General features: G+C 42.8%; 2 protein-coding genes across 4 annotated transcripts in view; both read left to right on the forward strand.

The window, feature by feature from the left end:
* TBC1D12 (TBC1 domain family member 12) overlaps window positions 1-12555 on the forward strand; it is an 82480-nt gene extending 69925 nt beyond the window's left edge. Inside the window, exons 8-13 of one of the 2 annotated variants that reach the window (XM_075935142.2) lie at window positions 2609-2703; window positions 3102-3173; window positions 6738-6866; window positions 7120-7229; window positions 8137-8395; window positions 10477-12554. In XM_075935142.2, the coding sequence (XP_075791257.1) occupies window positions 2609-2703; window positions 3102-3173; window positions 6738-6866; window positions 7120-7229; window positions 8137-8395; window positions 10477-10545 (734 nt within the window). In that variant the 3' untranslated portion in view covers window positions 10546-12554. Of the gene's footprint in view, window positions 1-2608; window positions 2704-3101; window positions 3174-6737; window positions 6867-7119; window positions 7230-8136; window positions 8396-10476 lie in introns of both variants that reach the window. The other variant, XM_075935141.2, reaches the window with a different exon arrangement.
* Window positions 12556-15844: 3289 nt separating this feature from the next.
* The window catches only part of NOC3L (NOC3 like DNA replication regulator), a 30535-nt gene continuing 19415 nt past the window's right edge, over window positions 15845-26964 (forward strand). The window contains exons 1-5 of one of the 2 annotated variants that reach the window (XM_075935140.2): window positions 15845-15970; window positions 17119-17326; window positions 19187-19313; window positions 23801-23958; window positions 24073-24132. In XM_075935140.2, coding sequence (XP_075791255.2) covers window positions 15962-15970; window positions 17119-17326; window positions 19187-19313; window positions 23801-23958; window positions 24073-24132 — 562 coding nt within the window. In that variant the 5' untranslated portion in view covers window positions 15845-15961. Of the gene's footprint in view, window positions 15971-16185; window positions 16718-17118; window positions 17327-19186; window positions 19314-23800; window positions 23959-24072; window positions 24133-26964 lie in introns of those variants that run through there. The other variant, XM_075935139.2, reaches the window with a different exon arrangement.

Below are 26964 nucleotides of genomic sequence, written 5' to 3' on the forward strand. Positions count from 1 at the left end.
AAGACACATTTATGGGAGCAGTTCCTTAATTTTTTATATTGTGAATGTTTTTTCTTTAAGTCTTTGAAAATATAGGATCAGTGATGACATGCCTTTCCAGAAGTCAAGTAGATCAAACACAAATATAGCCAAATCCTACCTAGGACTATCTTTGCCATTGCCTAGCCTTGCTTATGTGGTTCTTGTCGTAGTATCTAAATGCTTCATAGACATACATGAATGTGTCCTTACAACAGCCCTGAAACAGGAGGAAGTATTAGCAACCATTTTACAGATGGGAAACTGGGAGATGAAACAATTAAGTGAGTTGCCTGAGACATTTGTTGCAGTCTGGTTCCTAACTGCAAGACCCTCTTGTCCATCTCAGCTTTGTAAAATGGGGATAGTGGCACCCACACGCATGCCTGCCTCTGTGTAACTTCAATTCCTCTGTATTTTCGATTTTTGTCCCCGATTTCTTCAGTTGCATATTGTGTATGTGGCTTATTTTTATTGTTGACCCTTTCTTTTTGTCCTAGGTATTAATTTATTGTGCTGCTAAGATTTTTTTCTTGTAAAATGTGATTTGTGTACTTATTTTTGTTTTATTATTGTACTTAAAGTACAATTATTACAATAACAATCACTTATTTCAAAACACACCGGCTCAAAAATAGAGCAGTCATGTGACAGTGAAAAATATTTTTGTCCACATTTCTGCTTAGACCACCCTGATGTCCAAAGGTTCTTTGCCAGTAAATTAGTCAGGCTCTCCTTGGTCTACATCTGTGACTAATCTGAGGAAAACTGTTTCCAAACTCTGTGTGTGTATATATGAGCATGACACCAAATTGGATTATTTTTGGCATGCACGTTTAAATGACTTTGATATCTTTTTTGCTTTTGCACTGTATGAACACCATCAGTTGGATTTTAATGTTTTTATTATTATAGTATCACGTTTCAAAGAGAATATTCAGTTGCTTATATTGAGACCCTTAAAGGAAAAATGGGGCTCTAGCTATGGTTTGTCTTTATATTGCATTTATGTTGCTTTTTTAAATAAATGTTCAAGGGAAGTCCAAGCCAAATGGACTTGAAGTCCCCCTTCTCCCCCTCCCTCCCTTTCTTTCCTGTATTTTCAAGAGCAGGAAGATATGTTTGGTAGAAAAGTCCAGAAAATACCAAAGATTTTACTTTATGTATTTGGTTTGGTGTTAATTTTTTAGCAAAATATTCATCTTTTTACTTTACACGTTGCTTTCTAATCTCATGTATTTTTCAAGTTTTCTCTATTTTTCTCAAATAACGTTCCAGGTTTTAAATGTTGGCAGATACGGCTACCACCCACTATCTGTTCAATAGTACTTATTTTACTGAAGAACATTTATTAATGGAAGCCTAAGCTTTTACCTACTCTGAATGTTATACATTTTTAATAAGCGAAAATGAAATATCACAAAGTGACTCTCTTGTATTCTAGTAAGATTTTTTTTAAAAAAAATCTAACTTGAGAATGAGTTAAAGAAATTAATATTAATCTTCCATCCTAGTAGATTTTATTTAAAACTAATACACTCCTGTTTTCATGGCAGTGTGGTTCCTGACATTGTTTTTCGTCAAATTGTTATGTGGTATCCTGATGACTTGATGTTAAACTGTTAGTGGTTGCTGCTAACAGTTGAAAAAAGCTGGCTGGTAATTACTGAATTAGAGTGAAAATTCTGAATTAGTAAAGTGATTAACTTTGGTGGGTCTTCATGACATTCCCTCCAGAGCCTCACTATATGAGTTGTGTGACTCTAGCCATGTGATTCTAGAACTGATTGTTCAACAGGAGTTGTCAGGTTAATACAATGTGGAAGTTGCAAGCTGTGGGGTGGGAAAGTCAACCTTATTTTAGTTTATCTTGTGTTTCCCTGATCAATTAAAAAAAATCAGGGGGTATTTCAGGTATCAGTGGGCAGAAACCTATTGATATTTGGGGGGAGGGGTTATGTGTGAGAAATTGGAGAAACAAGAAAAGCCTGATTTCTCTTCCCCCTCCCCCCACTGATCTTATACTTCTATAGTTTCTGGCCACAGAGGTGAGGCAGTCATCTCAGAGGGAAGAGTTAGGGTGACAAAGTACTGCCTCTGCCTGCCGCACCAATTTAGTATTCAGTGGGCCAGATTTTATTGGAGCTGATGGTGTTAAGATCTTGTATGCTGTGAATAAGCATTTCCCTCCCGCTTCACTTAAGGTGCACTCAAGCAATGTATGTGGCATGCCTTAGAAGTGTTCCTGTCCTTTGGGGAGGGAAGTTAGTGTTTGTAAGGGGGTATGCTCAGCTTCCAACAGACATTGCAGGCTAAAAAATGTTAGGCTTGTGTGTGTGTGTGTGGTGTACACAAACACTTAGCAGTGAGATCCATGTGGACAAAGGCATCTAAAAGCTCTAGTTACTGAGTTGTCTCTTTGGGGGGGGGGAAAGAAATTCTGAGTCCTAGGTATACCACTCTTACGGTATGGATTTGTGGAGAAAATAAAATGTAACTCTTCTCATCATATTGTATTGACTCAAAGAAATATCTGTAAAAAAAAAAGTGCATTTTTTATCTATTTCTGAGTGACTATTTTTACTTGCAGATGCAGGTGTGTCTGTTGCTGACCGTGAGGCCAGCCTGGAATTAATTAAGTTGGATATATCACGCACATTTCCATCCTTCTATATTTTTCAGAAGGTGAGCAGTTTCAAGATTGGTATCATAAAGAGGCCATAGCTTTGTCAATTCACATTATGTACTGTATGTGAAGTGTTGAAGAGCTTGTATTGTCATTTGAATAAAGTATATTTTTACTGTGTCTCTTCAAACTATGAACAAAGTTGAGATTTTATAACCTTTGAATGCAAGACATCATAGGTTTTATGTAGCAGTGGGGGTATTCTTGACAGGAACACCATATTAAGAATTGCTTTTTATAATTGTAGATCATGAAGCAAAACTAATGTGCATGTGTATAAGTTGGGATTTCATTGATTATGAATACTATAGTAATTTAGGGGGTCACCTTTGAATGTTAATAATTGATTTAATTGTAAAAATTTCCTTTATGTTCACTTTTTTTTTCTCTCTCCAAGGGAGGTCCATATCATGATCTCTTGCATAGTGTCTTAGGAGCATATACATGTTACAGACCTGATGTGGGATATGTAAGTGTTTGCTTTATATACCAATATATTTTTAATGGTGTAGATATTTAAGTTGCAGTATATCAAAGCTTCTGTTTCTCTACACTTCTATTGTGCTGTGCCATCTGCATTTTTAAAAGTAGTTCCAACCTTTAATTACCATATGATAGGTCTCTGAAAAGCTACTGGATGTTATGGTCAGCTATCACATGAAGGGAAGTTTTTTTTAAAGATAGTATCGGTTAAACCTCTAAAATCTGGGAGACTCTGGTCTGGCACCATCTGTGGTCTGGCAGGACCATGGATATTGCTGGACCAAAGAACCACAGCTGGCCAGGTTCAGAAGTGCAGCCCATCCAGGGCTGGTGGTGGGGAGCGCATCCCCAGTGGTGTTGGCGCAGTGCGACGCACAACACTGGCCAGGGCTGCAACAAAGAGCACAGCCCCAGCCGGGACTGAAGGCAGTGGGGTCAGTGCCCAGAACGCAGCTTCGCCCAGGACTGGCATGGTGGGAAACACTGCCTTAGTTGAGTCTGGCACGGTAGAGGGGTGCATGGTGGGGAGTGAAGCCCCAGACAGGGCTGGAGGCAGCATGGTTGGCAGCCAGAAGCACAGTCCTAGCTGGAGCTGGCAGTGGGGAATGCAGCCCTGGGGGGCTGGCAGCTAGGTGCACAGCCTAGACTAGCACCGTGGAGGGCTTAGCCCCAGCCGGGGCTGGAGGCAGCGGGACCGGCCCCTGTCCGGGGCTGGCGCAGTGGGGGAAGGAGGCATGGTGAGGAGCTGGAGGCAGTGCCAGGCAGCAGGGAGCACAGCCCCAGCCTTAACCTCCTGGTGTCTGTCAAACTGTGCTTTGGAACCAAGGGTACCCAACAAGGGTGGTTTTATATTTAGATTTACTGTTAAAATGCTCTTTCTTAAAAAATAAAATAAAATAAAAAAGTCCCCCAATACGGTGGTTGTCTAGATCAGTGTTTACCAACCAGTGGTATGAGTACCTTAAGGATACTTGAGAGAAGTCTGGGGGGGGGGGGAGGGGATGTCAACACAACTGAAATGTGGAGAAAACAGAATTTTGGTTAAGTTTTATAGCACTTGCACTTTTTATACCTGAAAGTTTCAAAAATAATGTCCTGTCTGGCTACAACTAAGTTGTTTAAACAAATGTGTTACACAAATGTTTTTTCTACCATTGCGTCTGAAAACTGTAGGGACTGGGGATACTTATAATTTTTTTTAAAAGGGGTAATTTATAAAAAAAAAAAAAAAAGTTGAGAAACACTGGTCTAGATGAGATGGAGGTGAGACATCTTAACAGGTAGAAATGATAGGAGAAATTGGTAGATACTCTGACTTCCTTGCTCCTAGATTTCCAGGCAGCAGAAGTGCAAAAATTTAAATGTCGCTAACAATTTATATAGGACCCAAGGGTATGAAAACAACTCATTGGAATGTTCCAGTTGACTTTACTGTGTGGCTGGAGCATTGCCCCTTTTCTAAACACTGGTTGGCTATGCCTACGCTAACCGTATGTCCTGATTTTTCTGGGACAGTCCTGAATTTAAATACTCTGGCCCAGTGCCCCATCAAGTAGTGAAATGTCCCGGAAAGTCCCGCCGGACATTTCACTACTTGATGGGGATGCTGGCTTGTGGGAAGAAGCAAGAAATGGTGCTGTGCCATTGCTCCTCATGTGGCGCAGCAGCTTTCCCCCATACCCCCCCAGCAGGGAGTGTAGGGCAGCTGGGCTGGCTTCCAGTAGCATGCAGCCCTTTCCACTGTCCTCCCCTCCCTTCCCCCACTGCCTCTGCTGCATGGGGTCCTGGTCCGGTGACAGTACCTGGGGCACTGCAGGGCGGGGTATGCCCACGTTGCTATTTTTAGTATTGTGGTTGGAGTCCCTGCAGGCAGCCTCAGCTCCAACTGGAGTCAAGCAGCAGCCACACAAGGCGCGTTCAAACCGGTGCAGCCTCACTGGAATGGGCCTCGTGCGGCTGTCGCCTGACTCCAGCTGGAGCCAGGCAGCCCACAGGGACCAGGACTGCAGTACTAAAAATAGCACTGTGGGGGTGAGGAGAGAACGGGGCTTGTGTTGAGAGGAGAGGGGGCAGGAAAGGAAAAGAAGAAAGGGGAAGGCACCAAGAGGCAGGGTGGAGGAGAGCCCCCCGGTATTTGTCTAAGAGGAGACAATGCGGAAAAGGGCAGGAGGGAGGATGGGAAGGAAGTGTCAGTGGAGGTGCGAAAAAGGAAGGCACAGGGTGATGCTGGGAGATGAGAGGGGAGGGACAATGGGGGCGAGTGGAGGAGTGGGTGCCAGGAGAAGTGGTTGAAAGGAGGAGTAGGCACCAGGGAGAAGGAGGGCAGGGGCAGTGAGGGAAGGGAGAGGAACCAGGGAGGTACAGAAGTAAGGGCAAGTGCAAGTACCAGGGGATTGTGGGGGTGAAGTAGAAGGGCAGACATGGGGAGGAGAGGGATGGGCACCAGAGGACAGAGGCAGGGCAGGTGGGGAGAGGGAGGGAAGGGTAGCTACAGATGATCAGAGTGGGGCTAGAGGAGGAGTGTACACAGCGGGAAGAGAAGGGCTGGTGCAGGGAAGAGGGCAGGTACACAAAGGCTATGGGGAGTGAGAAGGGCAGGAGCCAGGATAGCAGAGGAGGGTGAGGGATGGGGAGCAGCAGAGGAGCGGATGGGGCGAGGAGAGGGTAGGAGACATAGCAGCAAAGGAAAAATTGAGAGGTTTATAAGACCTTTATTAATAACTTGGGTGCCATAGTGGCACACATCCAAACAAGCGTACATGAACTCAATACTGGTGCACAAGACAAAATTCACTCCACACATGGGAGGAAATCTTGAGGGAATGCTTTCCCTGGCTTCCCCCCCCAAGTTAATGCAATGCAAGTTGTGTTAATGCAATTGCAGGATAGTTGCATGGGGGGATCCTGTGAGGGTCAAACCCATCCCAGTTAGTCGCAGGATGGTGGGAGGAGTTTTTAGAGGGGTCACACGACACCCTTTACTTCTGGTCACGTATCCTTCTTGACCCCAGGAATACTACCTCCATGGGTGGGACTTCTTGTGGCAGGGGGTATGGCTAACATGTCCCTAATTTTGGTTCAGCAAATATGGTCACCATAGCTATGCCTGAACCCTTACCATGTGCTTTAATTTTCTTGTAGCAGTCCCCATACTTTAACAATGAATTTAGGGTCAAGATCTCTCTGCAATGAGCTCTGCATCCCGCCTCTGAGACTAAAGAGGGGGTATTCCAAATTCCAGAGCACCTTTTGATTACCCAAAGTCTTCCTGGAAACTGACACAAACATTCGCAACTTGCTTCTGCAAAATAAATATCGTTTTCTTGGTACTATGTTATCTCTGTTTTTTTGCTACATGCTGTAAAGAATTTTGTATACCCGATTTAATATTTTGCCTTTACTTAACCATATTTCCTTATAAACATCACATAATTTTGCACATAATGGTTAATGACACATTGCATATTATACATTTTAGATACTGTGCTATTTATTCTGTGCGCGCTAATTGCACTTCTCTGTGCACGCTAATTGCACTTCTCTATTGAAGGTACAAGGGATGTCCTTCATTGCTGCAGTACTCATTCTCAACCTAGAAGAGGCAGATGCTTTCATTGCCTTTGCAAACCTCCTAAACAAGCCATGCCAGCTGGCCTTTTTTCGTGTGGATCACAGCATGGTATGCTAACAAATTGTGAAGTATTAAACCTTGATTTTGTTCTTGGATTCAGAACTTATTTTACTATTATAACCTTTTAATCCCTTTTTTTTTGTGGATAGCAAGCAGTGTCTAATGATGGTTAGGATTAGACAAGCTAGTGTGATTAGTTAGTTGATATATTTCTAGAGAAATAAAAAAAGCAACATTAGTTGTTCTATGGAAGAATTTTAAAGTTTTAAGATCCTCGCTTTTTCTGATACTCCCCCTACAGATGCTGAAATATTTTGCAGCATTTGAAGTATTCTTTGAAGAAAATCTCCCAAGACTATTCCTTCACTTCAAATCATATAGTCTTACTCCAGATATATACTTGATAGACTGGTAAGTTAATGGCTATAGCAAACCAGATTCAGCACCTGATACAGAGTGCTGTATATCTCTGCTTCACACTGTCTCTTTGGAGCCATCTGAATTGCAGTGGATGGAAGGTATCTAAATTGCTGAGGGAGAGGGAGGGAAAGAGGGAAGCTCTCAATGGAGTATTCCCTGTAGCATGGGTGAAAAGGAGAGAGAGTCTTATCTTAGATTGGGAGTTCAGATTCTAGGGGGACTGTTTAAACCAGGGCTACTCAGTTTGGGTTTACGTGGGGCTCAACATGCAGCCCACGGGTGGGATCCTTTGAACATGGCCTCCACTGGGAACACACTTTCCAATGGTGAGGCGTCTCCCAGGCGGGGAGAGCATTGAAAGACTCAAGCAAACGGGCTGGCTGAGACACAGGTACAGGGTGTCAGCGTTTCCAGCCCCCAGGGAGGAGCTGCCAGGAGCGCTGGGTCATTGTGGGAAGTTCTGGCTGCTTAACATGGTGGGCAGAACCTGAGAGGTGCTGATAGGTTCACTCTGGCCACGTTTGGGCTTGGTGCCACGGCTTAAGGCTTAATCTTTGTATTCATGCCTGTCAGTGTGAGAGAAGCTATTTGTGTGTGCGTGCGCGCGCGCGCGCACACACACACACACAAGTTGCGGCCCTCCGCATGGTCTGTGAGTATCATTGTGGCACCCGGGGCTTCCAAAGTTGAGTAGCCCTGATATAAACCTCTGCTAACTTTTGTTGCAATAGTCTGACAGGATAAAACTAGAAAACATTTGGCTCTTGAACATGTCAGTGCTAATTGTCATGTTATGGCTTTTTCAGTAACTTAGAGAAAGGACAGGATATTGGATCTGATTATGATTCTGAAGTAGAACGGTAGCACTAACCAATTACCATTTTTTATGCAATTACAGGATCTTCACACTCTATAGCAAGTCACTACCACTTGATCTGGCCTGTCGTGTCTGGGATGTATTTTGTAGAGATGGAGAAGAGTTTTTGTTTAGAACAGGATTAGGAATCCTTCGATTATATGAAGATATCCTCTTACAGTTGGACTTCATTCACATAGCACAGTTTCTAACAAAACTGCCTGAAGACATCACATCGGAAAAGCTTTTTAGTTGCATTGCAGCTGTTCAGATGCAGAATAGTAACAAAAAATGGGCCCAGGTGAGTGAAAATGTCTAAAAGTTGTTAGTACGCATGTCTCAAAATAGGTAGTGGCCTGTGTAATTTGAAAACATGTAGGTTAACTCCATTACATCAGAAGCAAGAAGATGACTAAGTGCTGGGTAGGTTCATTACTCAATGTGGGAGGGAAACAATAATAGAAAATCTGAAAATGAGAGAGGCGCTTAATAACTTACTTGTTTTGATTTTTCACTAAGAAGGTTGGTGGTCATTGGAAGTCTAACATAGTGAATGCTAATGAAAATGAAGATAAAATAGGGAAAAGATACTTAGATAAGTTAAATATCTTCAGGACACTAGGGTTGATTAAATGCCTCCTAGAATATACAAGGAGCTGATTGAGGAGATCTGAGCCTTTAGCAATTATCTTTGAAAAGTCATGGAAGATGGGAGAGATTCCAGAAGACTGGAAAGGGGGCAAATGTAATTCCAATCTATAAATTGGAAATAAGGACAAGCTGGGGAATTACAGACCAGTCAGTTTAACTTTTGTACCTGGAAAGATAATGGAGCAAATAATTCTTCTAGATGTTTGTAAAAACAAAGTGAAAAGTAACAGTTGTCATGATTTGTCAAGGACAGATCATATCAGGTCAACCTGATACCTTTTTCTGAAGGGTAGCAAGACTTGTGAATGGATGGAGTAGTAGATTAGGTCTATTTTGATTTTTAATAAGGCTTTTGCCCTGGGAGGGCTCTTGTACATTTCAAAAGCAAAGTTCCGCTGTGAGCACGGGGCCAGCAGGGGACTACTTGAGTCCCCTGCTGGCCGTGCTCCCCGCAGCGCTTCAGCCTTTGAAATGTAGCAAGAGCTTGCAAGGGCTCTTATCAACAAATTGAATAGTTGATGCACATTACATTGACTATTCAATTAGTTGATTAATCTAAATTTTAGCATCCTTAGATGCATAACTGGCTGGTATAAACCATTCTCAGAGAGTTGTTATCCATAGTTCAGTTGTGCTGGAAGGGCAGATGACAAGTTTGGTCCCACAGGGATCGATTCTGGTTCTGGATCTGTTGACTTTCTTCACCAGTGACTTAGATAATGGCATAGAGTGTACACGTATAAAGTGTGTGGATGTTAACAAGCTGGGAGGGGTTTCAAGTGCAGTGGAAGATAGTAATTCAAAATAATCTAGACAAACTGGAGAAATAATTTGCATTAAATATAATGAAACTCAATAATGACAAATGCAAAATACTCTACTTAGAATGGAACAATCAGTTCAACACCCACAAAATAGGAAATGACTGCATGAGGAAGAATACTGTGGAAAGTGATCTGGGGGTTATAATGTCTTACAGGCTAAATGAGTCATCAATGCAACACTGTTACAAAGAAAGCAAACACAATGCTTCTGCTAACCCATCCCAAAATTATAAGACAGAGGGAATAATTCTTCTATTCTACTCCATGGTGATTAGACCTCAACTGGAGTATTGTGTCCATCTCAGGAAAGATGTGGGAAAATTGGAAATAGTTTAGAGAAGAGCAACAAAAATGACATGAGGGCAGATTGGAAAAAATTGGGTTTGTTTAGTCAGGAGAAGAGTCTGAGGGGACATAATGGTTTTTAAGTACATAGTACAAGAAGGAGGAAGAAAAATGTATTTTTAAGAGCAGGTTAGATAAACACCTGTCAGAATGGTCTAGATTCTAAAGCAGTGTTTCTGAAAGCATTCTGCGAAATCACTTTCAGAAACACGTTACCTGGCCACCCTGATTTATTTACTGGCGTCACAGCCAAGGGGAGCTGCGGGAAGCGGTGGCCTGGTCCACGCCACTTCCTGTGGCTCCCCTTGGCTGTAAAGGAGGAAACGGAGCCAATGGGAGCTGCGAGGCTCCGTGGCCGCAGCGCCAGTAAATAAACAAACCAGGGTAGCCAGTTAATGTGTTTCTGAAAGCGATTTTGCGGAACACTTTCAGAACCACTGCTCTTGAGAATACTTAGTCTTGCCATGAGTGCAGGAGATTGAATTAGATGATACTTTTAATAATTAAAATGAGTTGCAGGTTAAAATAAATGTTAACTTATATTTTTAATATTGATTTATAGGTGTTTGCGTCACTAATGAAGGACAACAAAGAAGGGGACAAGAACCATAGCCCAGCGCTGAAAAGCTAATCTCCATAATATAAAGATCTATAGAAATTGCAGAAAACCACTTGAATGAAAAGGAATTATTACATCATTTCTATGTGAAAACCACTATAGAGAAAAGAAACCTGAGGAAAGGCAGTATTGACTGAATATAGTGGTAGAAACGGATGAAATCTTCACCCTGTTGCCAGTATTAAATAGCTTTTTGTGGGAAGAATTGTTTTCACAGAGAGCAAAATACTAAAACTTGTGAAACTGAGAAAGTAATACATATTTAATATTTAAAAAGAATCTGCTTAATGCAATAAAATTTGTAATAACTTTTGTTGGTACTTACAAAAATTTTGAGGCATACATTTTTTACAAATACCACAAAGGCACTTTTTTGGGGGAGTGAGGAAAATGTTAAATAAGGCCCAAGAACTGCTATCTGAACCAAATGCTGGTACATATTACCTCCACAATTAACTAGTAAGAAATATTGTGGACCAAATGAGTTTAGGTGTGCTTGTACCAGGTTATATGAAGGTTTGGAGTATGTCTTAATTTAGCTCACTTCAGTTGTAGATTCATTCTTCAGCTTAGGCAAATGTAACTTAAGAACTATGGAAATATTATGCCCAGTTCTGCTACAAATAAAGTCAGTAACAAAAGTCCAGTTGACTTAAATGCTGGCAAGATCAGGTCCATTATTTGTAGTTTTATAATAAAAGTCTGTGTACACTGAAATTAAGGTGTAATGATTTCATGGGTAGATACGGCATACTGATGCTACAATGGATAACAATCATAGTGAAATCATGGATTCAGTGTAAGGTAGCCAGCTGACTATACATCAGGGTCCCTGGTTTTAGACTGGAATGGCTAGCCTGTATGATACCTCTTTGGTCATGTTAGCCACACACTCCTCTTCTCTCCTCCCTCCCCTCTCTCCCTCCATCCCCCTCCCCGCCCCCCCCCCCCCGCCCCGCCCCTGCTAGAGTAAAGCTAGCACATGTATGCTTTTACCTGTGCTATAATTACCTTATTTACAGTGTAGATATACAATAAACCTTAAGTTACAGATGGTTACAAGCATTTGTTTTCTGAAGCGTTGAGAGTGCAGCTTATGTTAAAGGAATTGAGTATTCCACAAACAGTTACTTACCACCAGAAGATTGTATCTTACTTAACCATTACTATTAAAAAAAAATGGTTCACATTTATTCTTGATGGTAAACACTAATGAAACAAGCTATTGAGGACAGTCTCTAAGTTTTAAGGGGAATAGATCCTAAAAATTTCAGTCCACACACACACATGCTGGGAAAAAAAATGCAGATAGGGAATTGTTTTTGAAATGTTCTCTTATGGTGTGCAATACTGAACAGTCCAAAAAGCATATTGTTTGGCAATACTCTGATTTTTTTTCTTTTAATTGTATGAAAATAAGATGAGATGGTACATGTCACACAAGCAGATATTTTCAATATTTCCTAGTCTTTAAAATATATAGAACACAACTTTTGATCTTAGTGATTAGAAATTGCAGATATAATACTGCAAGTGACTGACTTGCTCTTTCAAAGTCCATTTTTGATAGTATTTAATGTAAATATATTGCTTACCTGTGATTTTGTAACTGGTTCCTCTGTGGAAATGAAGTCAGATTTCATTACATATTTTTAAATTTGGGAGGTTTTTTCAGTTGTCCAGTGTTAAAAGCAGAATCTGCATAACTTGTTCTGGTTAAAAATTTGAATTACAGTGTGGTGTAAACTTTTTATGTTGCTCTCTGGTTTAAAACTACATTTAAATATACTACTCAACACACAGTTTAAAATGTCTGAGATTTTTTTCCTTATATATTCACTACTCTGGATCCAATTTATTTGTCTTTTTGTTTTTGAGTTCTGTTGTACAGTTTTCTTACTTTTCAAGTATAAACATGTATATAAAATTGTATATAAAAGGGATCTAGCCTTCACTTAAGACCACTAATAATTCCTGTGTAAATAAAACTCATAGGCAGAACAAATATTTGAGTCTTTATTCCATTTTCGGGTGTCGTCTTTAATTGAATACAGCAGAAAACTATTGCCTAAACTTTTATCTTCAATCTAAGTTGTACGTAAAGGATTTTCTCGCAGTGAGGAAAATTGAAATGACTAATTTGTGAGCTTGATGCGCTAAATTGATGATGATTCCAGGTGATAGATTCAGCAACGTTTCTGTTTTATCCTATTTGATGTATGTACAATATCCAGCATAGTGAGATCTTTGAGTTCTACTGTAATACAAATGAATTGATATTGATCCTGATAGTGCTGGTTTGCTGATGAGCTAGGGTTGGGGATGTGGAATGCCCCTCATGAAAATGTTTCAACTTGTGGTCCTCTTCCTGGGTCACTGATGGAGCCAGAGTCAAGGGGTATTTTGTTGTCTTTCTAATAGGCATGTTAGCTGTGCTGCCAGGGACAGTCAAGACAATGGGGAAAACTCTGATTTATATTCAAGTCACTCCTTACTTCATTGTTGACACAAAGGCACATGTTGAATTTGTTCAGACAAGGGGTTTTCTGATGGTGTGAGTTGGAGGTGGAAATCAATCTGCTGTCATCACCAAGCCTTGTTCTGAGTCAAGGAAATGGTGAAAATTTAGACGGAGATATGATGGTGACTGTTCCTCTGTCAGTAGATCAGAGGAAGACAGCATTACAATGTACATAATAAAGTGGTTAACATTAATTGGATAGTAGTTTGGGTATAGAAGATAACATGCGTTTGTTTTATGTATACAACTGTACTCCCCTATCCCCATGGTTGGGAGGCAAGTGTCCCAATTTTTCACAGTTGCTATATAATCACCTTAGATTCAGGCTTTCTTCTGCTGATGTTGCATGCTAATGGAGGATAAATCTAATTATAGATGATTAGGGTTGAAAGAGACCTCAGGCAGTCATCTAGTACAATCCCCTGCTCAAGCCCAACGGCAACTAAAATCATTCTAGCCAGGGCTTTGTCAAGTATGGCCTTAAAAAGGGAGCGAGACCTGATGGCTTTCAGCTCTTCATACGAGACTTGGTACCAAACTCCAACCTATTGTTAGCTATATTAGTTAGCTACGTCATCAGTAAAGGTGAATGATCTAGTACCAGTCTTAGCGAAGCTAAAGGGTTCAGCTTACCTCTTGAGAAGCCCTGGTGTGGTGATGTGATAAGCATGTGGAGGGATAGAAAAGTCAGATAATGGAGGCTAAAGAATGGTCCTTTATAAAATGAGCATTGCTGGTGCAAAACAAACTAGTACACCACCATTTCGAAGGAATGTAACAAATCCCTTCTCAAGGATAAGCCAAACACATGTTGTAAAACAAATGAAATAGCCTTTAACCATTTTATTGATACTTTGTTGGGCTAGCTCATTCTAACTTCAGCCAGTTTTAAAAGTTCAGTAGGCTTATTTTTGGCCCAACTGGGCCAGTGCCACTATGCTTTTTCTTTTGAAAGCTGTATTCATGAATTTGAAACAAGTTAGCTTTATGCTGTGTAAAGTGAACAGGAGTGTAAGTGGGTGATTCTGCTATTATACAGAAGTGGGTACTTTCAGATGACATTTGCCTGTTACTGGTTGGGAATATTTTTTTCCCCATTTTGTCATTTTGGCTTAGGGCAATGGTTGCCAACCTTTTTACACCCAAGATCACTTTTTAAATGACAGACCAAGCCAAGACCTACTGCCCCGCCCCTTCCTTGAAGCCCCACCCTCTCAATTCTCCTCCTCTCCATCACTTGCTATCCCCAAACTTTATACTGCTGCTTTAAAAAAAAAAAAAATTCTTCTGTAGGAAGAGGTTTTTCCAACATTTGGCCTCTCAGGAAAAAAAACCCTTCTTTTGGAAGTCCCCTTATTCCTTGTGGAAAGAGGAGTATAGGGGTGACCGAAAGAGCCTGTCTGCTCTTCCACTAAAAGAGCAGAAGAACAAGTGCAACCCTGGATCCAGAAGAGTTTTTGTAGTCTCTGGGGTGGGAATGAGGGATTTGGATGTGGGAAGGGGTGAGCAGTGCAAGCTCTGGGAGGAAATCAGGAGGAGGTAAAGGGGACACTGGCTTGGGGAGGGGACTCCAGGCTGGGCAGTGTTGGGGTACTAAGCAAGCCACAGGCTTGTGGATGAGAGTGTGCAGGAATTTGAGTTGGGGTATGAGGGGCTTGGGCAAGGGGTTCCAGTGTTTGATAGGCTCAGATCTAGGGTCTGGGGAAGAAGTGGTTGTGGCTAGATGGGGGCTTGGCCCCAGTTGGGGGTTTGTTGACCAGGCTTCATTTTTAAATAAAATACTATGTTAAACACAAAGTTTCTGCATTGTCTTAATGAGAATGGCAGGTTCCCTGCCATGTCAGGGGTCACTGACCCATAGAAAAGTCATTCGGGAGCAGGGGCCACAGTACTGGGGAGGTGTGCTAGTGGGTTCTGGGGCAGGGAACAGGGTGTCAGTGAGGGCAGGGTGCCAGAAGGAGAGGTTTCTGCAGCAGGGGACGGTGCTGGGGGGGACAGGTTTCTGCAGGGAGGAGCAGGGGGACAGGTTTCTCTAGTGGGGAAGGCAGGGGGACAGGATGCCAGAGAGAACTGGTTTCTGCAGGGGGCAGGATGCCTGGGGGCAGGTTTCTGTAGCAGGGTGGGGGGGGGCAAGGGAGGGAACGGGGGTAGCAGTGTGGGGGCCAGGTTTGGGGCAGGAGAGAGGGAACAAGGTTGGGGGCAGAGAGTTCCCTACACCAGCCACGGAGGGAAGCCTCTGACCCACGCTCCTTCTGGGCTGAGCGCAGAGCAGCCAGGCTGGAGCCAAGAGAAGCAGCTTCTCTTTTCTCCAGCCCGGCTACCCTGCGCTCAGCCCAGGGAGGTGGTTTCTATTTCATGAAAGAAACCATGTCATGAAGTGGTCTCTTTCATAGCTCAGTTTGGTTCAATGGCTCTCACTTCCACTTTAACAATGGTCCCCGTGCCCGTGGGTGAAGGTCGCAGGCTCTCTAGCACTAATCAATGTTTCCCTTCAGCTTGGTTGAAATAAACAAGAGGCCGCAAGAGCTTCCCCTTCAGGGGCTCCTGCCCCACTCTCCTGCATCCGTGCAGACACTCCTGTCCCAGCCTCCGCCTGCATCTCACTGAGGAACGATGCCGCAGCCACACGAGCCGGCCCACGAACGGTTTTCACGCTTCCAGCAAGGCGGCTCGCCGGGCAGCTCTGGACTCGTTTTCCAAGGGCCGCTGCTGTTGCGGTCGCCAGGCTGCTGCAGCCCAGCGCGCTGACGAGCGCGGAAGGGAAGTGACGGGCCGAGCCCTGCAGCCGCGGCAGCGCTACTGGCCGCCGCCAGAGGCCGCTGTGAGGCAGCTCCGCCCCCGCCCCCGCCCCGCGCTTCCGGGCCTGCGCAGCGCCCGCGTGTGTCTGGGACCCCGACAGGCCCCACCATGAAGCCGGTGAGCGACCTGGCCCGCGGCGGGTGGGGCTGTGAGAGGGAGCGGGGCTGTGGCGGGGCTCGGAGCGAGCGGGCGCCGGGCTGTGGGAGGGCGGCTGGCGGTAGCGCGCGCCTGTGAGGGAGAGTGGGCCGGGGGGAGGGCTCTCACGGGGGGGAGCCGAGGGCGGGGAAGCGGGGCCCTGTGGGGCTGTGGGAGGGGCGCTTAGAGCGTGGCGGCCTCCCGCGTGGCGCGGGCGGGGGCAGGTATCGGGCATCTTGTGGCCCCCGCCCGAGCGCCTGGCACCGGCCGCTGAGGCCGACGCAGCCTCTTTCCCGCCGGGCTGGGGATTGAGCGCACGGAGCCGGCTCCTGGCTCAGCTTGAGACCGGCCGAGACTCCCTGTCCCCGTCAGCAGCACCGGGGCGCGCACGCAGGGCGGGTGTCGATGAGGGGGACGAGGCCTGGGGGGAAGCTCTCCTGGCTAGCGGCAGCGCTGGCTAGTTACGTCTCCGTGATCTCTGGGGGCGAGGCGGGCTCCTTCCGAAATGTGCACTTGGTCTCCCCCACAGAGCCGAGCAGCAGAGCAGATGCTGCTGATAAAATTAACAGGGGCGTTCTTTGCATTGCCACGCCCCTGGGGACCCCTGCTTCTGAACTAGGATTCCATTGTGCTACATGCTGCACAGCTCGTCCTAGGAACACATCACATCAATATCAGTATGGTCACGTTTGTGTGTCCATGTGTGAAACTACACTAATGGGGACAGAGGTACTCTAAAATGTCAGCTATCCCCTCACCACTTTCATAATAATCCCTCCTATAAAAAGGGGAGGCTATACAAGTGCTATGTATTTAAACTGCATTGCTTTCTGTGCTGGATATTTTGTATAGAACTAGGATTGTTCAGAAATGTTTCTCTGTAAAATCTATGGCCCATTTGTTTCCAAGTTATTCGGCTTAAATGCAGTTCATTTCATTAACTAGGAATTGGGTATACTTAAACCTAACCACAGAAATTTCTGCTCACAATACATTTGTTATCTAGGACTGGTCTTAGTGAGCTTTAGCGTGACAGGTTTAAATCTGTAACATAAATACAGTTTGTGTGGGTTTTTTAAAAATAAAAATAAACATGAATCCATTCACTGAAGTTTTCTGTTGGTTTCCAGAGAAAAAATAAAAAACGAGTTCCAAGCTTTCGCAAGTTGTTGAAAACTAGTAAAATAAAACTTGACAACAAGTTAAAGAATAAACAGTTTAAGCAGCAGAGTACTGCTAAGAAATATCGAAAAGAACAAAGAAAACTTAGACAAGCTGTCAAAGATGTTACATCCAGAACATCTGTTCCTTTGGAGGAATACAAAAACAAAAATGCAGGTGAGTGTTTGCTTTAAGTCAAGGTGGTGAATTTAACAAGATGTTGGACCTGCTTTGCATAGATGGGGGATTAGAGGTGACATCTAGTGAAACCAGAACTTAACCCAATAGTTACAAATAGTTTTTTATTCTGGTACTCCTATTAGTGAACATGTACAGGTTCTTGAGTCTTGACTTTCCTTTTTGTAGATTATTATCTGTCCGTTCTTTGCCACTGCATTAAAAGGGTTACTTGCATAGAGTCTGATGAGAAAATTGTAATAATGCTTACATTATTTTTATGCGAGAATAGAAGACTATGCAGTGCTTTATAAAATGAACTGCAGGAAAATTATGACATATTTTATCATAAAGACAAACTTATGCTTTAAATATTCATGCATTTTTTTTATTCCTGACCTCTCTGAGTTTTCTTACCTTCAAGAGTGCCTTCAAACATTATTCTCTGGATCAGTTTATGTTCAGTATTATGTTTGGAAACTGCACTGTTCACCTTCCTGTCTTCAGTTCCAAACTGATCCCAAGCCTGTTATTTTTCTGACTGTCAAGATTGTACATTTCTATAGACTCAGGCTCAAATGCTATTTTGAACCTGAAATCCTAACTATTCTCTTTTCTGAACAAACCCACATACCACTTAAGCATGTAAAAACTGTTCATATAGATTCCTTGATGATGCAGAATGCACATGACCTAATTTTTAATTTTATTTTTCTTAAAAAGAGAACAAAAAGCATGTTATTAACACTAGAAATATGAGGAAAAGAATGAATTGAGCATGATGCCCCAAACTAAATCCTCCTAGATTCTTCAAAGTCAGGTTAAATATGAATCAACAGTGTAACACAAACATAATTCAGGAGTGTTCTAAGTAAGGGCTTGTCTACACTGGAATGGTACTGTGGTGTGACTCTGTCTCAGGAGTGTGAAAAAACACCCATCCTCTCCCCCCACCCTTTCCCCCAGTGGTATCTCCATCATTGGGAGATTTTTAAGAGCAGGTTTTTTATAAAACATCTCTTTAAAAAAAAAAAAAAAGTATCTCCAGTACCAACAGTTTTAAGACCCAATTTTTTTTCTACCATTGCAACACAATTGCTTAAACAACTTAATCATATCCGGATGGGTGATGAAATTTTTGGGTGTCAAAAGTACAAAAATAATAAAGCGCTGTAAAACTTAAAACAAAAATTCAGTTTTCTCCAAATTTCAGTTGTTGACGTACCCCCCAGACTTCTCTGAAGTACGTCTAAGGGTACTCGTACCATTGATTGAGAAACACTAGGTTAGACAAACACCTGTCTGGAACGGTTTAGATCTGTGGTGTCCAACCAGTTCTATAGTGGCCACTGCTATAGTGAACTAGTCAAAATCAACAGGCAGAATAGTCACATCGGTCAAGCCAACTAACTCCGCTCAACAGGCCAAATAGCCACATGTGGTTAGTGGCTAATGTGTTCAACACCACTGTTTTAGATAATACTTAGTCTTGCCACGAATGCAGGGGAATGAACTAGAAGATGTCTTGAGCTCCCTTCCAGTCCTATAGTTCTATGGATTGGCCTACTAAAATTGATGAGGCCCTTTTTATCATCTCTAGATATTGATTGTGGAACCAGGAAGACTTAAGGCTCTGAGTTTGCAAATACTTATGAATGTGATGGACTACTCATGAGAGTACAGTAGTCTACTATTGTTAATGGGTCTAATCACAGGAATAAAGTTCAGCATGTGTGTTCATAAGATTGGGACTGAAGTGTGGAGCTGAGATTTGTCCTGTGGACAAAAACAGGAAAGGTGCATTTGCAAGTTTGCATGCAAGTGCTTTGGCTCATAAGTGTGTCTTGTCCTCTGATACAGCTGAAAGAAAGAAGGAAGAGGAGGAAGAGGAAGCTCTTCCACTGGATATGATGGACGAAGATGACCTGAAATTAATGGAAGATTTGGCTCAAAAAGCATCATTTTTAACAAGAGACATTTCTTCTAGGTGATTATTCTCATGTTCTCTTATAGTCCATAAACTGTCATGAAGTTAATAATATTTCCAGTTTTAAACTTTACTTATTCGAGTCACACATTTTCTATTAACATTCGTCAACACAACTGTAGCTACCTTCTAATGCTGGGAAATGACTTTCTCCTAAGGTACCTTGTCTGCATAGTTATTGCTCCTGTCTCTGTTCTCTAGTGTGAGCCAGATGGAATCTCCAAAGCTCAGAATGCCTTTTGGTTTCTTCCCCCTACCTCAGGAGTGGGGAACCTAAGGCCCCAGGGACAGGATGCGGCCCCCGTCTTGCCTCAATACAGCCACCCCTACCCCCCCAGCATTGGCTAGCTTGCGTTGGCACTCCAGCCCTCCACCATTTCCCCAAGGGGCTGGAGCACACCAAATCTAATATCTTGGGCCCCCTAGGCTCTGGTGCGAGAGGAATGTGGGGAGTGTCTTTCTCCTTCTCAGGTGCGGGCCATGTCAGTGAGAGTTTGGAGATGTTTTTGCTTTTTACTTGTGTGCGGCCCCAACTGATTTTTCTGTGTGTCAGTGGCCCCTCAACACTCCCAAAATTCCCCATCTTTGCCCTAGTTGCTAGCACTGCCCATGGGAACCAATGTGATCACATGCTTTTGTGGACTTCCCTCCTCTGTCCATTGAACATTCAAATCAGTTCCTAGTTGAACTGGATACAAAGGCTTCCCCTGCAGTATTAAGCAAATCACCAGAATAGTTTGAAAAAAATCATGCAATGCAATGGACAGTAAACTTTGTAGGCAGATACAACACGGGAGGTGGAGGATGCGGGGAAGGGAAGTACCTACAACATCTGTGTGAGGGAGAGTGAGAGGGTGACTGAAAATCATGGAAGGTGATTTCTTTAGAGAAATAGAAACATAAGGTAATTTTTCATTTGCTGAAATGCAGTCTGTGCGGCATTCTTAGTCCTACAGAGGTGCAAAATTTTAGGGTCTTTTCTTTATTTCTTAGTATATTTTGGCAACCAGTAGGAAATGCCATTACCATGGAAGCTCTGTAATTAATAATCTTATCTAATTTCCAGTATAAACTTAACTTTTCTGTTTAATGGATTATACAAAAATTTCTTGAGGCTGGAATTTGAAATAGAAAATATCTGGGTCAGAGGACTTTATTTGAAAAAAAAAAAAACTGATTTAGAATTAATTTTGACTTTTTAAAACAAGGATGAAATTATATGCTTCCAATACTTATTTATGCTAATCCTAATTCAAGTGATTTTATTAAGTTTATAAGATATTAATCAGTAATAGCAATTTTTGACATACAAAGTTACAGCTCTCCTACATTCTGTCATGCTCTGTAAAATGCTGTAGCTGGTCTACAAATTGTTAGCTAAGATACAGATTTCCAGCTGTGTTATAGAACAGCTGAAAAAGATCTTAAAAACTCTAAGCATGTATATTTATGGAATGACATTTTGCAAGCTGGAGATTTTTAGTCTGACCTATTTTCTTTTCGTTTTAAAGTCATTACATTGTTGAGATAAATATTTTAAAATTAACTACTCTACCAAATTTTTGTTGTTCTCATATTGTCTTCTAAACCACAGAATGTAGCATTTTCCAGATTAAAAAAATACCCATTCTTCTGCCTTTTATGCTTATCAGTTGTGAAAATTTCATAGAAACAATCTGGTCAAGATCCACAGAGGGACTTAGGTACCTAAGATCCAATTATAGACTCTATTACAACTAGCAAAATCTTCATTTGGCTGTGTGTAATACTGTGGGCACCTATATTCACTCAATGCTTAAAATTTTGCTGTAAAAGTTCTCTAGGGGTTTAATTTCTGCCTCTGGGCATGTCTGCTGCCACACTCTTGGTGCCCATCTCCAGCGTGATCCATAATGTGGGGGGATGGTTCCTGTTTTAACTACAGCACTTACTTCAGTGCTCTGAAGATATCTACTATATCAGGTCTGATTTAAAATATGACCGGAGGTGGAGGGGTTGTGCCTGATGTATACGTTTGCAGTCTAATTGTTACTTAAATTCCTTGGGCTAGAGAAAAAGAGCAAGACACTTTGTAACCTGAAAGATGATAGTTGCAAGGTCCAGTTCCACCGCTCTAAAAGCTCTTTATTTATTGAAATAAATACATTATTTATTTATGGAACAGCTTCAAGAGGAAAGAGTGTGAGAGATTCACATCAGACTGTCCCATAACCCAGTGGTTAAAAAGTTCTCCAGAGAGGTGGGAGACATCTTTTCAAATTCTTCTTCGCAGAGGAGGTAATTGAATCTAGGTCTCCCACATCCCAGGGGAGTGCTTTAACCATGAGTCTAAAAATTATAAGTAGGGCTCTGTCAGTTTCATAGCTATGAAGTACACATGGAATCTAGTCCTGTGTGCTTTTATCCTATACAGGCAGTCCCCGGGTTACGTACAAGATAGGGACTATAGGTTTGTTCTTAATTTGAATTTGTACGTAACTCGGAACTGGCTCCAGATTCAGCCGCTGCTGCTGAAACTGACCAGGGGCTGATTACAGGAAGCCCGAGGCAGAGTTGCTCTGCCCCCAGCTTCCTGGAATCAGCCACTGATCAGTTTCAACAGCGGCTGAATCTGGAGCCTGGGACAGAACAGCTGGCGCGCTGCTGGGTAGGTGCCCCCAGGACCAACCCGGCAGCACCCCAGCTGCTCTACCCCAGGCATCCACAACAAAAGCCTGGTCTGCTGGGGGGGGGGGGACGCACTAGCTGCGCTCCCCCCCCCCCCAGCAGACCAGGGAGACCCTGAGCAAAACCGCAGTGGCGGCAGGGTCCCGCGCCTCTGCGGCTTTGCTCCGGGTGTCCCTGGTCTGCTCGGGGTGTCCCTGGTCTGCTGGGAGGGGTCCCCAGCAGACCAGGGACACCCCGAGCAAAGCCGCAGAGGCGGCGGGGTCCCGCGCCTCCAAGCCTTTGCTCCGGAGCAAAGCCTTGGAGGCGCGGGACCCCGCCGCCTCTGCGGCTTTGCTCGGGGTGTCCCTGGTCTGCTGGGGACCGGAGCAGCTTTTCTCGCGTCTGGGTGGTCCCGCCGCCCGCGAGTTCCGGGGCGAGAAAAGCCCCGTTCGTAAGTGCGGATCTGACATAAGTCGGATCCGCGTAACTCAGGGACTGCCTGTACTCTACAGATTTTACAGAGGAAGACCAGTGTTTTCTTAGGGATCCTGACCCAATAGGGAAATTGGGGGTGGGTGTCACAATGGTATTTTAGGCGGATGATAGTATTGCCACCCTTCAGGGTTGCCCTCAGAGCTGGGCGGCCAGAGAACAGCAGCTGTTGGCTGTGTGTCGGAAAGCACTCCTGTCTATAACGCTCTGTTCAAACTGGCACAGGTCACAGCAAAACTTTTGTCTTTCAGGAGTACAGGGAGTTTAACATCTTTGAAAGACAAAAAAAATTGTAATTCAATAACAGGGTGTTTGATTTAAATCACCAAGTAAAAATAATATTCAAGTTTTCAAATAATACTTCACATATTTTTTAGACAATGGAGGAGATCTGTTCTAGGGATGTTAAAGACTAGTCAACTACTTGATCAGCATTTGCTTATCAGATAGCTCTTACCATTTAGGAGGAGTTCTTGAACAAACGGACTTGCAGACAGACAAAGAGACATCCTCACAAACTCTCTAAAATATATTCTAGAATACAGGTTAGGTGTCTGAACTGAATGAAAACACACCAAGTTATTACAGCCTGAAAAAGGAGATGGCACACACCAGAGTAAAACTAGGACATTGGTCTGTTTGCTGTGGCAAATCTTATGATGAAGAGAGCAGTGGAAAGAGACCTCACCTTCACAGTCTGCTACTTGTTTGGTCCATAGTATCTTCACTGATAGTAGCCATGGTAATGAGGTTGTCACAGTTCTTCCAGTGGGCATTTTGTTCCTCAAGACTTAATTACATGCAAGTTTTTGCAGTTGAACATGGAGCCCCTTAGCATGGACCCATGTATATTGGCTTAAAAATGTTTGTTTTGGTTAGATTGTCAGCAATAAACACTTGTCAATGATAAGGGGTTGCAGCACTTTAAAAATAAACAAAAACATGTAATTAAATGATTTAGATTACCAATCCTTAGAAACCAGCCTGGGGCTAGTGTAATAATTGCTGACAACCACAGAAAAATTGACTTATTTTTACTTGTAGCTTTCAAGTACAATGTTTGGTTATGAGTTTTATAGTGCATTCTTGTAGTAGGTTAACTAAGCTACCATTCTGTTTTTTATTTGATTTCATACCTAAATTTACTAAACATTGAAGGTGAAAGGGGAGGGTGGATTTTTTAAATATTTATACAACAGTGAATAACTGGAGAAGCAACTGAAACTGACACTTTGAGTAAACACATTTAGATGTTCTCTTATGATGTACTGTATGTTTTTTGTTTAATTGTAGGAGTATTATTATGTCTATTATTGATGTCTAATTTGTTGATTTCTTGCACTATACAGTGAGCCTGTTCATGCCAAGAAACGAAAACAGGAAAATGTGATTGACAGATATGAGAAAATGCCAAGGCGCATGCAGACTGAGCCAGAAAAAGAAATTATTCACCTGCTTCCTATCAAAGACAAAAGTGGTATTATTCCACAAACAATGGAAAAACCAGGTAAGAAACAGATACTGGATTCAACATAACAGCGCCCAGTGGGGTTGTATTTTATTAATTTTTTAAACTCGAGTGTCTAGTGTTATGTTTGTAATAGACATTTTGTTCTTGCAGTTGTCAGTGTTGCACAGAATGAAGAGGAGAAAGATACAAACGAAACGGAGGTAGTAGAAGGTAATAACAATATCCTTAGTTTTACACTAAGGCAACTGAACAGTTATTTTTTTATTTAATAGAAAAAGTAGTTTACCACAGAGTATGTTCTGTTCAGGAGGCTTTGGAACAGACAGCTCAGTTTGGTCAAATGTCATTTTACCCACATGATTTGGCAGGAATTCCTGTTTTGCTTCATGCTCACCCACTAGAATTTCAGGACTTGAAGGAAAAAATTCAGTTGCTGATATCAGAATTACATTACTTAATATCATTTTGGTGTGTTGATGTCTTCAGAATTGTTGCTTAGGCTAAGCTAAGAAGCCTCATTCTTGGTTCAGGAATCTGTGGCTTGCCTAATTCATGGTTATTTTATTCCAAAACAAAGAAACTTAAATGTCTGTATCCTTAACTTTTATCAGCCTTTTTGAGTGTATATTACCTTTTAATATTTTTTTTAACTTGAGCAATCAAATGTGAGAAACCCAGAATATGTATAGAAATGTAGCTGTGTTAGTCTTTTAAGTGCTACATAGTCATGTTTTTTGGTTCAGCTACACCAGAATAACAAGATGGTTTATTAGGTGATGAGCTTTTGTGGGCCAGACCCACTTCCTCAGATCAAATAGTGGAAGAAACTTGGCACAACCATCTATACCAAAGGATACAATCAAAAAAAGAACACATATGAAAAGGACAAATCAAATTTCAGAACAGAAGGGGGATGAGGAGGGGAGGTAAATGTCTGTGAGCTAATGATATTAGAGGTGATAATTGGGGAAGCTATCTTTGTAATGGGCAAGATAATTAATGTCTTTGTTTAGACCTAGGCGTAAAGTGTCGATTCTCTTTCAAGTCTGGTGTTAAAAGGTCTTTGAAGCAGGATGCAGGTAATCAAGTCGTTGAGACAATGCCCTTTCTGCATCCTGCTTCAAAGACCTTTTAACACCAGACTTGAAAGAGAATCGACACTTTACACCTAGGTCTAAACAAAGACATTAATTATCTTGCCCATTACAAAGGTTGCTTCCCCAATTATCACCTCTAATACCTGCCTTTAGAGCTGGACACCCAGCCAACATTCCAACTGCTGCTCTCCAGTTGCCCAGCTTTTAAGGCAGTTCAGAAGTAAGGGTGGCAATACTGTGATCCTCCTAAAATAACCTTGTAATCCCCCTGCAACTCCCTTTTGGGTCCAAACCCCAGTTTGAGAAACACTGGTCTGCTCCATAAAATCTGGATAGTACATGATGAAACCACACAAAATACAAGATTTCATGGGATGACATCAGATTTCACAGTCGATTACACATTTTGCATAGTTGTGAGTTTGGTAGGGTCCTAAGTATGTTAGGTTGTTGTACATTTACATCAAAATACTGTGTTGCAGATTCTCTCCCTCAACCTTCCAGTATTTATTTGACTTATGAATTGGGTTTGTGTTAGGGATGTTAAATATCAGCTAATTGAATAGTCAGTTAACCTCGTGAATTCTTTTTGGTTACTTGACTGAGCTGTAGACCCCGGGGGTGGGGCCGGCAGCCAGTGCGCTCCAGCCCCACTGCTGAGGAGCCCCCTGCCACTCCATGCTGCTGCCTCTGTATCATAGGCAGCAGCATGGGATGCCAGGTAGAAGCCGGTCCACGAGGGTAGCTAGTTTAAAAACCAGCTTCCCTTGCATACTGGCTTCTTGTTGCCCTGCGCTGCTGCCTCTGTATCAGCGGCAGCGGTGTGGGGTGGCAGCTGCCCCTGTCCGGGGGGGGAACGCTGACCTTCCGTACCCAGCGTGAGTTGGAACTGAGCCGGACTGCCTGCCCAACTGGCTACTAATACACTTTAAATGCAAAGCCGCAGCAGAGGTAGGTCCTGGACCTGGTGCGATGGCCAAAATGTATTGGCAGATGGGGGAGGGAATGTGCAAAGTCTGTAGCATTAACCTATAAGATTTTGCTTATTGGTTGATTAGTTAATCAACTACACTATTACATCCTTAGTTTGTATGTGGTCATTGTGTACATAGTGAATATCACTTTCAAATTCAAAGCAGACATGCACTCTGCTCATTTTCACAAGGGTTATATACTCAGCCAGGGGAATAGTGTGCCTTACCGATTACCAAACTGTATGTGCACATTCTGGAGGTATCTTACATTTTTAAAGGCATTTAGAAAATCCTGTATTCCCTGTAGTTTAGAGTAGGGATGTCAAATCCCATTTAAAATGTTAACATGTTAAACTATATGTATAACTGGATAACTAGGCTGCTGCATCGTGCTGCAGGTAGGGGGCTCAGTCAGGCTGGACCAACCCTCCAACCTTTTTATTGCTGAGTCTAATTTGGCCTCCTGGTGGGTGGTTGTGAGGGGCCCTAGGTACACTAAGGATGCTAAATTGCGGTTAATTGACTAGTTGAGTAGTTGATGGAATTTCCATCGACTACTCGACTAGTTGATAGGCACTTATGCATTCCTCCTTTGAAATGTACAAGAGCCCACGCTTGGACTCTTGTACATTTCAAAGGAGGAATGCGGAACTCTGAAGTCAGCCAGAAGTCCTGCTGACTCAGGGCTGCATGTGGGTACCTGTTTTGAAATGTACAAGTGTCCCCAGCAGGGGCTCGTGGGCATTTCAAAGCCATGGAGTCCGGGGTCAGCAGGGGACTCTGCATGCTGCACTGCATGCCACATGATTCCCTATTTCAAAGGAGCAGCCACTGCACAGCTGATCCCCAGCTCAGCTGTGCAGTGCTGCTGCTTTGAAGTACAGCTTAGAGGCAGCAACGGTCAGGGGAGATCAACTAGTCGACAGACTATCCGATAAACAAATGCTTCTCAGATAGTTGACTTATGGCAC

Source organism: Pelodiscus sinensis, chromosome 8, assembly GCF_052426305.1.
Source record: "Pelodiscus sinensis isolate ZL-2025 chromosome 8, ASM5242630v1, whole genome shotgun sequence".
NCBI classification, from domain to species: domain Eukaryota; kingdom Metazoa; phylum Chordata; order Testudines; family Trionychidae; genus Pelodiscus; species Pelodiscus sinensis.